Source organism: Trifolium pratense, linkage group LG2 (assembly GCF_020283565.1).
Source record: "Trifolium pratense cultivar HEN17-A07 linkage group LG2, ARS_RC_1.1, whole genome shotgun sequence".
NCBI lineage: Eukaryota > Viridiplantae > Streptophyta > Magnoliopsida > Fabales > Fabaceae > Trifolium > Trifolium pratense.
In genome coordinates, this window is record NC_060060.1 from 23,457,980 (window position 1) to 23,470,895 (window position 12,916).

General features: G+C 30.0%; 1 protein-coding gene across 1 annotated transcript; it reads left to right on the plus strand.

Moving 5' to 3' along the window:
- The first annotated feature begins 7,494 nt into the window (after nt 1-7,494).
- LOC123909042 (protein FEZ-like) lies at nt 7,495-10,237 on the plus strand. Its single transcript, XM_045959824.1, has 3 exons — nt 7,495-8,044; nt 8,614-8,915; nt 9,413-10,237. The coding sequence occupies exons 1-3, from the start codon at nt 7,864-7,866 to the stop codon at nt 10,118-10,120; spliced, it is 1,191 nt and encodes a 396-aa protein (XP_045815780.1). The 5' UTR covers nt 7,495-7,863; the 3' UTR covers nt 10,121-10,237.
- The last annotated feature ends 2,679 nt before the right edge of the window (nt 10,238-12,916 follow it).

Genomic DNA, 12,916 nt, shown 5'->3' on the forward strand with positions numbered 1-12,916 from the left:
ACTATAAAAGCCTCTTTCTTATATAAAAAGATAATACAATAAATTAAATCATATGAAAAGTTGAAGCATATACTAGGCTACTAAATAAAATAAATAAAAAAGACAGTTCTAAAAAATTTTGTTTTTGACAAAATAATTTTAAAAAAGTTGAATACATTGATTTTTGTAACTTGTACTTTAAGGACACTCGTCTATATTCTCTCATTTTTTATAATGGACTATATTCTCTAATTTTTTATATTGGATGTTTGTGTTTTTCCATTCATTGGTCCGAATTGATTATGGTAAACAAATTATCAAATTTATCATTCTACTTTTTAAAAAATATAAAAAAAAATTATTTGTTCCATTGTGAATTTATTTCTTTTAGTGCTGAAAGTATTATTTAGTATGACACTTAAATAAATTATTTATATTAGGAAGAATGATTACAAAGGAAAGATAGAACAATAAACGAAAATGAGACAAAGTCACACAAATTCAAAGATAGACAATATATTAATAAAAAAAATAGGGTAGGCTAAATAGCGTCTTGCCGTTTCTAGGGCAATGATTAAGTAAATAAAATAGAAACAAAAGAAAATGTTTTAAGTAAAAAAGTATTTGTTTTCAAAATTATTTTTTTCATGAATGCATTACTTTTAAGATTATATTTTATTTTTATTTTTTAATTATTGCTCTAAAAATACTATTTAGCATTTCTCAAAAAATAAGGGGTCAAAGGCATTAGTGGCATTAGTAATAATATGGACCTGGATTTTCTGTAGGCTTAAATGATCAATTCGTCCCTCTATAAGTTCGCAAGTTTTTGGTTTTCGTCCCTGTATCTTTTTTTGTTTTAAATTGTCCCTGAATGTGTAAATCTTTTTGGTTTTAGTCCCTAATGTTAAGTGTCGTTTCAAAAATGATAACGTGGTAAACGAAGGCTGACGTGGCACTGCGTGACGTGACAAACGAGGATGACATGTCAATGATGATGCACAATCATCCACTTAGAGGGACCAAATCCAAAAATAAAATTGCAGAGATGGAACAAAACCAAAAAAACGAAATTAAATCTAAAACATATTTTTATTCTCTTTTCTCTAAACTCAGAAATTGACTCATATTTCAATGAACCCATAAATTGCAAAACAAGTTTTAATGGATGCGATTTGAGATTCAAAAGAAAAAAAGGACTATAAGGGAGTCATTTTATCTTAAAAGTTTGTGAATTTTTTTGTTGACATTTGAGGATATAATGAAACTCAAATTTTACAAGTTGTTTGATTAAAAATTCATGTCAAATTTTGAAGATGGTGATTAGTGAATATGGTCTTTTGATTAAATCAAAATAAATGGTGTATTAGGAAACTCAATTTTCTGTTGGTTAAAGAGTTTTTTGGAATTTTAGGTTGGGGAGAAGAAAGAAAAAGAAAATATTGGTCTAGTACATTCAACACTAATTTTTGGATTTAGAGAAATACGAGTCCATTTTTGAGTTTAGAGAAAAAAGAAGAGAAATATGTTTTTGAGTTTAATTTCATTTTTTAGTTTTGGTCCCTCTCTGCAATTTTATTTTTGGATTTGGTCCCTCTAAGTGGATGACTGGACATCATTATTGAAACATCATCATTGTTTGTCACGTCATCATTTTTGTAACGGTACTTAGCGTTAAGGACTAAAACCAAATAGTTTTGCATATTCAAGGACTATTTTAAAACAAAAAAAGATACAAGGATGAAACTCCTGAACTTACATGAACGAATTGATCATTTAAGCCTTTTCTGTATTTAAGTTTTCATGCATTTTTTTTTTTCAGACAAAGTTTTCATGCATTCATGTATTTGAGGAAATTTAGATAGTTTGCAAGATTTATGCAACGACTCACAGCACATCAATAAGAAAATATTAATTTTTTGAATGACTAGTGCAAGATTAATTTTTTTAGATTAATCTTCTGTTTTTTTTTTTTTATCTAAAAATAATAATCTTGCAAATCTTCTAACGGTAGGAAATCTAAATTCGCAAGAATACACTTGATTTTGTTTTTCTTTATTTCTTTTCCCTACTTGCTAATTCAATTTAATTTTTTTGTGAAGTAAACTATCTCTCGACAAAGTGACGAGAAACACATGACAAACCAATTTATTATTAATTTAAGGTGCATCCATTTTTGTAACATGTTTAAATGAGGCCATGAGGCAACTCGTTGTTAGCATTAATTTGTTGAAGTAATTCATGAAACTTAAGTAATTGGAGTTTGGCCCCTAATTAGGGTTGGTGGTGACGGTGTGTGTTGCACATAGAAAGAGGCATACATGTGTGGGTTTTGAGAGTTTGACTATGTTTTTAAACTTTTGTTACACGCTTGGGTAACAAACCCAAGGTCAATTATGGTTTAAACCGAGGGCTAAATTTTAGGGTTGATGGAGCTTTCACTGACTTTTGAGTCCCAAGTTTGTCATTTGACTTCATCAACATTTTTCATTCAATCAATGGTACGGTTTTGTTATCCAACCAGTAGACATATTTGGCAAAGAAAAAAAATGGAGAAAATCTAGATTGTAGTATTAATAGGTGTGTGTGTCTCGACTCTTGAATGAGGATCTTATTAAGATCCTTAATGAATTAAAATAGGTAAAACCGTTTCAAATTTATTTTTTAGGCCTCGTTATAATAATTTTTTTTTTTTTTGGTAGAAATAATAATTTTGTTTGGTCTGATTCAGCATGTTACCCGTCTATAAATTTCAACGTTGAAATGGCTATAACTAAAAATGGCATATTTAAGAATAAGAAAAGTCTCATCCAAAATTGCATTTGAAATGTCTTTGGGACAAATATATTTTATATATTGTCCAAATGTGTCACTAATTGTGTGAAGGTGGATGTATCATTTTTCATTGGTCCACTTAATCTCACTGTATTAGTATTCAGTACAAGTGTAAAACAATTAATAATGCAAGGGTATATTGATCTCGTAAGTGTAACTTAGATGATAGTTATCAAATATATTATTTATAACGTGTGGATTTTATAAAATTCGTATTCGTTATATTAATATTTATGACTTGTGCATAGTGGAAGACTTGGGGAAATATTTCACTGTAAAGATACCCTTATAATAGCAAAAACTTATGTGCATTCCTTATTAAATTGATTGTATGACTTTTTATCTCAAGCAAAAGCTAACTAAAATACCAAATCATCCTTTCAACAATAAATAAATATTCTCTCTCATGTTATCTTTCAATATGTTATCTTTCAATGTCTGATATAGATTTCATGCAGAGAAATGGTGCACTCATGTCAGTGTATTATGTGTTATTTCATTGAGATTAAATGATACAAATTTAACACTAAAATGTATTGATTTGATTCAATTCACATGTCACTATTTAACGGCAAGAAATCTATATCCTTCTATCACCTCTCCTCTATACCTCTCTCTCCCTCTCTCATATTTCACACTCCTCTGTCGTATTTCTCCTTTCTTTATCATATCTTTGACCTATCTCTCTCTCTCACTCACAACACACACTTTTCTCTCTCTGCCACTTTCTCCTCTACATATATTTACATCCAAAAAATACATTTCTTTAAACTTCACATTATTATATTTATATTGTACATGGTGAGCGATAAATATGATATAAGGCAAAAATATACCTAATAAATTAAATATTTATCTTCCATAAAAAAAAACAAATTAAATATTTACATTTTATATTGTTCTATACAATATTTACTCTACTGCGACTCTAATTATATCCTATCAATGAGTTATGATCCTCCTTCAAGAGTCGAGACATATACCTAATTAATGCTACTATCTATATTTTTTCCTTTTTTTTTTTTTTGCTTTGCCAAATATGTCAACCAGTTGAATAACAAGAACCATACCAAATAACACTATGGCAAGTAAGAGGTAAAAATAAATATTTTAAATGTGGGGTAGAATTAAAATTTTAGTATAATAAAATTTAATTATTAGTTTTTCATAGGACCGTGGTGGAGCTACTTGCTGACTAGATCGGGGCAGAGTATATAATTTAACTATGTTTTGAATGAGGAGAAAGTTTCAAGTTTAAAAGTGCTATTTTTGCAATTCCTTTACATTTTATTGTGAAATAAATAAATTAAAATCTCAAAATACAAAATCTATAATTTCAACCACGTTTTTACTTCCTACATAATCGATCACTTGATCTTTTTTCTTTATACATTTTTATTTACTTATTTATTTTGACTCTTCCATAAAATTATTTGAAACTGATCACTATTTTTTTTTGTTTACAATGTTGTTGTTAATGATGATCGAATCTAAGATCTCATGCATATTACCCAAATCATTTACCATTAGACTAAACCTGGATTGAAACTCGCTATTGTTGGAGTACACATAAGTTGGTTAATCAGAGTTTGAATTCTTTTTTTTTCTTCTCCTAACTCTCTTAATCTGACTCTCACTCTTCATTAAAGAGTATATAATAATATAATGAAGAGAGAAAATATGATTAAGAGAAAGATTATAGTAAGTTAATTAGGGGGGAGAGAGAGAAGAAGAAGAAGAAGAAAATTTAAGTCGTACATCAGCTCCATGTGTACTTATCACATCATCATCATAGTTAAGAAATGAATAACAACTTAACATAATAATCTTGTTAAAATATGACTACTTTTCAGAGGAAACCCTATACCCTGTCCAAAATCCATTAAACATAAAATAAAAGATAGGCAAAATTACATCAGTAGTCTTTTATCTTATTTATTTGTAATACTTTGGTTATTTATATTTTATTTGTAACATATAAGTCATTTATTTTATATATTTGTAACATTTCAGTCATTTTTCTCATTTTTTATTAAAAAAATGTTGATGTGGCTTGCCACATCAGATAATTTTATTTTTTAAAAATATTTCTATTAAAAAAATAAAAAAATTTAAAAAAAGATGAAGATCTTCATCATCTTCGTATTCTTCCTTATATAAAAAAAAAAATAAGAAACTCAATACACCTCCATATAATATAGATCTATATATTATGTTCATCTAAACTCAAAAATCCCTAAATATATCATTAACCCTAAAAATTGTTAAGATTGGAAATTGACTTTAAACATTAGTATTTTTTAGGGCATTTGGATCTGGAAGTGATATGATATACATGTAGAAGCAAGATGATTGACCAAGGATTGCTCTGTTTCCTTTTGAAAATTTATGGAATTAATTTCCAGATTTTTTTTTCCTTAAAAATCCCAAATTTGTTGACAAATCATTTATAGGTTTAATGATAATTTGGAGATTTTTTAGTTTAGAAGACATAACACATAGATCTATATTAAATGGAGAGGAAAAGAAATGCTTTGAAAATTAGAGATGAAGATTCAAAAGAACATGATGGAGATGATGAAGATCTTCTTTTTTTTTTTTTTTAATTTGTTAATTTTTTTTAATAAAAATAGATTTTGAAAAAATAGAATTATCTTTTTGTAAAAAAAAAAATAGAATTACACATCAATATTTTTTTAATAAAAAATGAAAAAAAAAGGATCGAAGTGTTACAAATATACAAGATAAAAGACCTATATGTTACAAATAAAAGATAAATGACCAAAGTGTTACAAATAAATAAGATAAAGGACCCTTGATGTAATTTTGCCTAAAAAAGATATTACAAAAATACTGGGGGGACATCAACCTGACTCAGTCAACCACACAAAAATGTAGCAAAATAAAGATAAGACAATAAAATCCAACTACAAGTGGTTTTAGAACCAACACTTTTGAGGTAATAAACCAAAGCAAACACAGTCACATCGAGCACTATCCAGCGAACCCGCGTACGGGCGCGAAACCAGATAGCAAAAAAATAGATGTATGAGCATTTGTGAGGTATAAAACGGTTAATGAATCGACCGCCAACACGGACAAATTCACGTACCACGACCCCCTACTTAACGTGCATTTAAATTAACACAGTCATATTTTATGTTTATAACTAAATAATTTTTTTTAGCCTAAAATTTGGGATCTAAAGTTCTTACTTGGATCGCTTGATCCTTATCCGACTCTATATATTGTAGTATAACATCTAAATTGCCTACTTAACGTGCATATAAGGGTAAATTGCCTATGTTAAGTTTATTACAATCCTACTCTGAAAAAATTTCAAAGAAAACAACTTCAAGTATAGTGAAACACCACATTGAAAATAAGTTTTACCTAACTCTCATGTTTGACACATTGATAGTAGTAAAAAAAGAAATAGCTAAATTGGCTTTTCAAGATTAAAATTTGGACACAAACACAATGTTCCTAAAAGGGCAAAGCGGTCCCCTCATGCATGCATATATTTTAGACTTAGTACACACGCTTGCTTGTTTTTATTTGAAATTTTATTAGATTAATTAATAATATTATTACTACTGATTCAAACCTGGTAAAATCAGTAGAATAGAAGCTGTGAGAATGGAATAGAAACTGGATTTTATGATTCCAAGAAGCTTACAATAATATAATCCTAAATGTGTCACAGTGGAATTTGCAGTTGAATTATAAATTTGAGCTGTTTTGGAATCTGGCTCACTACCACGTTTCCAAATGTTATTTCAAAGTTTCAAACATTTTATATTGTATTAATTACATGGAACTTTGATCTAGTGTATTGACTTGTAGTAATGGATATAGACCAAAACTTTCATGACATTAATGTGTTTAAAGGGTTATTAAATACTATATGATCATAATCCCCAAACCTACTATAAATTAGGCATTTTATTGAGATTCCACCATTAAGGTCATAGTCTCATAGACAAATCAACATTTAAAAAATGTTACAAGTGGTAAAGATTCAACTCATTTAATTAAATTTGAATTTTGTTGTTGATGTGATGATTTTATTTGTTCTTTGAATTTTTAGGTTTTTTCTAACTCTAATATAATGAGTATATCTGACTAAGACCCAAGTCATTTAAATTTAATTTAATAAATAAATAAATAAAAGATATTGTACTATCATATTTAGTGTAGCCTAAGGGATATATATTTTTGGTGATCTTTATGAAAGATTGGTCTTTTAAATAGTTTCAGTTAGCTATATATATTAATTTTTATATTAGGTAACACATCATTACAAAATCGATTGACTTTTAAAATAACGAGCGTTACTCGGTATAACTTCATTTAAGCAATATCTTTACATATGCTATTTATGCTGTAAATAAATAGTTAGTGGCCTAAATGAATAGTTTTCTGATAGCGGCCACATTATGCTTTTAATTATAACATAACGTATTCTTACAAAATCGATTTATAAGGTGAACGTGTCTCTTTATAAACTACTATATGTATTCTAAGTTGGACTACTAGTTTTTTTCATACTAAAAAAAGAACTTATGAATAATCTAGCTAGTATAGTGATCTCTTATTGACTTGAATAGTAAGTGGCTTTAACTATACATATATTTCTTGGTAATTGTTCATTTTTAATTAAGACAAATTGCCCTTTGCTTGTTGTCATAAACCAAATCTAAGCAATCCTCGCAAAACACACAATGCTTTAAAAGTCACCAGAAAAGGTGGCTGATCCTTCGGTACCATACCCCTTATCAGGAACCATATAATCACTTCAAATTAACTCTAAAACTTCACTCTCACTTAACCCTTCATTTTCTTCCATCTTTTCAAAAACTTCTCATATCTTTCATGCACTTCTAGGGTAGTGGTTCTTCTTGTTTTTCAAAACAGCTTCCACTTCTCTACCTTGTTTTTTAGCCTTGTTTTTTCTTCTTACTAGGTTTGGCTAAAAAGATTCCTAAAGAGAGTTAGTTTAGTTAGGTTTTATTTTTTGTAGAAAGAAAAAATAGCTAGGTTTGAAATATGGAAGAAAAAAATGATGGTGAAAAACTTGATGAAGTTATGTTACCAGGGTTTAGGTTTCATCCAACTGATGAAGAGCTTGTTGGTTTTTACCTAAAGAGAAAGGTTCAACAAAGGCCTCTTTCTATTGAGCTCATCAAACAGCTTGATATCTATAAATATGATCCTTGGGATCTTCCAAGTAAGACACATATATATCTCCCTTGGTTCTTCACATATAAGCACTTTTTTCAAACCCTGTTTGGATAAACAACCTAATTAAGCGCTATACGATTTTTATCATGTTATATGCCCTTATGTGTAAGATATTATGTTTATAACAATAGATAAAATAAGTCAAACTGTTTTCGTATAAACCGCATGTTGTAGAGAATTGGTAATAGTTAAAGTGTTAACCTAGTTGAGATTTTATCCGATATCTTGATGTTTTGCATGTCTCTAGCTTTTATAAAAATAAAAATAGAAGATAGTTATTTTCATAAGTTATAATGTAGAGCTTACAGGAATAAGTTGTTTTCATAAACTCGATCTTAATCAGTATCACAAGGAATTACTACTCTTATTTTGAATATAAGCAAAATATAATTTTCTAGGTTCATTGAATAAAATATGTAATTGGAGACAATAAAATGGTCGAGATACATGTTAAGTATATCAAGTAGATGCTTGACTAGTTTAGCTAGCTAGAAGTATTTAAATATTATTTTCTTTTGTCTAATGCAATATGTTTTTATGATTTTATGTGTGCAGAGTTTGCTAGTACAGGAGAGAAAGAGTGGTATTTCTACTGTCCAAGAGACAGAAAATACAGAAACAGTGCAAGGCCTAATAGGGTAACTGGAGCTGGATTCTGGAAAGCTACAGGTACTGATAGACCTATCTATTCCTCAGAAGGTTCAAAGTGCATTGGCCTTAAGAAATCATTAGTCTTTTACAAAGGAAGAGCTGCTAAAGGAATCAAAACTGATTGGATGATGCATGAGTTTAGGCTACCTTCTCTCACTGATCCACTTTCACCTAAGAAGTACTTGGAGAAAACCATTCCTGCTAATGTGAGTAAAACTTGTTCAAAATTTATCATTATCTTAGCAAAGTTGTTGGTTTTGAGTGTTGTTTCAAATGGATTTGGATTTGGATTTGGTGCAGTTACTGCATGATGCAGTAATGCATCTGAACCGTCCGAGCACGATCTGACAGATGAGATCTTTAGTTTGAGACATCCGATCATAAATTGACGGTCGAGATTCAAAACGTGTGAAACCGCATGCTTTCTCCAAATTTGTTTCAAATGGGGTAGCAGTCGTGTTGCGATACATGATATTGTGGGGAATCGCAATCAAATGTGACTCATGCGACTTCAACATCCATAGCATGCATGCATACTTCCTCTATCTCATTATAAAAGTGTCTTTTTAGATTAATGCACATTTCTTAAGAAAATGATTAGTTATTTTAGTTTTGTTGTAGTAGTTAAAAAAAAAATTATGTATAGCCTGATACCTAAGATTAATGAACATCTTAATTAACATGTTTGTTTTTTGACATGTAGGAATCATGGGCTATCTGCAGAATATTCAAGAAAACCAATTCTACAGCTCAAAGAGCTTTGTCTCAATCTTGGGTTTCTTCCCTTTCTGAAACAAGAACCTCTAATATACTAACTAAAAATCAAGAAATCACTCAATTTTGTTCTAACAACATGTTATTGACAAAGAAAACTACCTTAGCCGACAACTTTTGCCCTAACAACAATGATAACCAAAATTTTGATGTTACCCCTTACAAATCCAATATTAATCCATTACTCCACAAAGCCTTTGATAACTTATTACCAATATCATCAAATGAAGATCTTAATGCAAGCATGATATTCTCATCACCATCTCAACTACAAACATCTGATAACAATAATTTTATCTCCAAATCTACATTAGATGTTTCATCAATGTTGTTGAACATGTCATCCTCAACGTTTGGTGATGAGGTTACAACTACAAATTTCATGAATGGTGGGTTGCAAGAGCAATTTAGTGAGTACTACTCATTACCATATGGTAACAATTATGAAAATAATAATGCATTGGTAAAGGTACCTTATAATGTGAATGTGAATGTGCCTCGTATTGATGATGAACAAGAATTGATGCATTTCAATATTGGTGATGCATGGAAGTCAAATTTGCTTTGGGATACTTCATTTTGTCCTTGTGATGTTCCCTCTAGTTATTATTCTACAACAACCAAGTGTTACACTTAATTAGGATCTTTTTATTTATACATAATTAGAATTTAGAAGCACTTGTTTTTTCTAGCTAGCTTCTATTGTAGGAAGTGAGAACTAGTAATTCTCACTTTTTTAACTTTAAATTTTGTGTTCAATTTTACATTAGCATGTAGAATTTTTTTTTTTTAGTTGATGTTAGTGATGTACTTTTAAAGTTTTTGTAACTTGAGGAAATATGTGATGACCTCAAATCAAATGTCTATGGAATAGAAATTTGACTGCAATATGGGTGAGTTTCAAAATGAGAATGAAGCTAAGCAAATAAGGCCAATATAATATGGGTGAGTTTTTGCTCTAACGAGCTGTCCACGATTGTTCCGCAGACACATTCCTTTTTTTGGTTTTTCACCACCAGTTTTATCTGATTTGGGGGTCAGTTCTGACATCAAGTGGTTTCAGCCCCCTCCCGATCGCAGTTGTGGGGGATCGAACCGTGGTCCTCCCTGCCAAGTTCAGCGTCAATCACCACTGAACCGACTAATGGTTGGTAACAGACACGTTCCTATTCCAAACTTAGTATCTGTTGCGCTATATCCACTCAAATTTTAAATATAAGACTATGTTTTTAGATTTAGATATAGGAAACCAAAATTGCAAATAAAAAATAGAGATGCTATCCGATAACTTGTATATCATTTGACTATATATTCACGTAGATTGCCAGCTACACAATATTAGAAAAAAAAAACTTAAATGCAGTTTTGCCCTCTATTTTGATTAAATTGGAATTTTACCCCCCGTTTTAAAATGCAGACTGTTACCCCTCCTATTTTATAATTTTTTGGATTTTGCCCCCCACCAAAATTCTGCACAAAATCTGCTTTCGAGTCTCAATTTCAAAGTTTCGCACAGAATTCAATTTGGATCAATAATTCACCAAATTGGTACCGAAATGACCAAATTAATTGGTATCATTTTAGTGAAGGTCTGTCCAAATTAATTATTGTATGGAACTATTACTGGTATTTTTGTCATGTCTCTCACTCTGTAGCTCATTTTTTAATAGTATTTACATGTCTGGAAAGCTAACAAAATTACCCTTGTTTTAATTTCAATTTCGTCGAATTTGGATTTACGATGTGTTTGGTAGACGATGTTGAATTTGAAGATCGGAAGTAGATTTCTGCAAAATTAGTAATTGGACAGACCTTCACTAAAACGGTAATTAATCTCTCTTTGTAACTCCAAATTTAGTGGGGTTTGATTCAGTGGAAAACTAACTCGATTACGGTCATTTCGGTATCCATTTGGTGAATTATTGATCCAAATTGAATTGTGTTCGAAGCTTTGAAGTTGTGACTCGAAAGCAGATTTTGTGCAGAATTTTGGGTGACATACCTTCACTAAAACGCTAATTAATCTCTCTTTGTAACTCCAAATTTAGTGGGATTTGATTCTGTGTAAAGGTAATTCGATTACGGTCATTTCGGTATCCGTTTGATGAATTATTGATCTAAATTGAGTTGTCTGCGAAGCTTTGAAGTTGTTACTCGAAAGCAGATTTTGTGCAAAATTATGGGAGACATACCTTCACTAAAACGGTAATTAATCTCTCTCTGTAACTCCAAATTTAGTGGGGTTTGATTATGTGGAAATCTAACTCGATTATGGTCATTTCGGTATCAATTTGGTGAATTATTGATCTAAATTGAGTTATGTGCAAAGCTTTGAAGTTGAGACTCGAAAGCAGAATTTTAGGGGAGGACAAAATCTAAAAAATTATAAAACAGGGGGTAAAAGTCCGCATTTTAAAACAGGGAGGATAAAATTTCGATTTTATCAAAAAAGGAAGGTAAAACTGCATTTAAGCCTAGAAAAAATAATTATCAACTACACATTATAAAAATTGTGTCAAAAGAACAGCACATTTTAAAAATAAAAATTGCTTGACCTATAAAACCCACATAAATTAGAGAGAAAAAATTCATCATAGCACTTTTGAAAAGAAAAAAAATCATAGAAAATGGATGAGGAAACTAGTGAAGTTGTGTTGTTGGGATATTAGGCAAGCTCTTACTGCACTAAGGTTGAACTAGCCCTTAAGCTTAAGGGCATACCTTACAAATACGTTGAGGAAGATTTGTGAAACAAAAGTGATTTTCTTTTAAAGTACAATCCTGTCCATAAAAAGGTTCCAATTCTCTTTTACAAAGGAATACCAATCTGTGAGTCTCAAGTCATTCTTGAATATATTGGTGAGAGATGATTTCTCTCCCGACCCCACCTTTCTTTTATACCACCCAAAATCTTATTTTGCATCTTGTGGTTTGAAAAAAATTTGCCAACAAACTTCGGTTTTTACGAACCGAAATTTTTATACATGAAAAAAAAATCCGGTTTATATAAACCGAAATAACATAAATTTACCCCAAAAAGAAGAAAGATTTATGAGAAAATTCATGTAGCGCTACTTGTGGTAAATTTAGCATATCTCTCTGAATATAAGTCGTATGCTAATGATTTTTAATCTAGTGTAAAGAAGACAAAATTTACTACAAGATTGTCACCGGAATTGTTAAATTTCATTAAATATAGTATGAGAAAATCTACCTACAAGTTTGAGAAAAGTTTCTGCAAAATGTTGTAGAGATACCTGTGGTAAATTTATCATAGCTCTCTGAATATAAGTCGTATGCTAATGATGTTTAATCTAGTGTAAAGAAGATAAAATTTACTACAAGTTTGACACCGAAATTGTTAAATTTCACTAAGTATAATATGAGAAAATCTACCTACAAGTTTGAGAAAAGTTTCTGCTCTGTTTCTGTG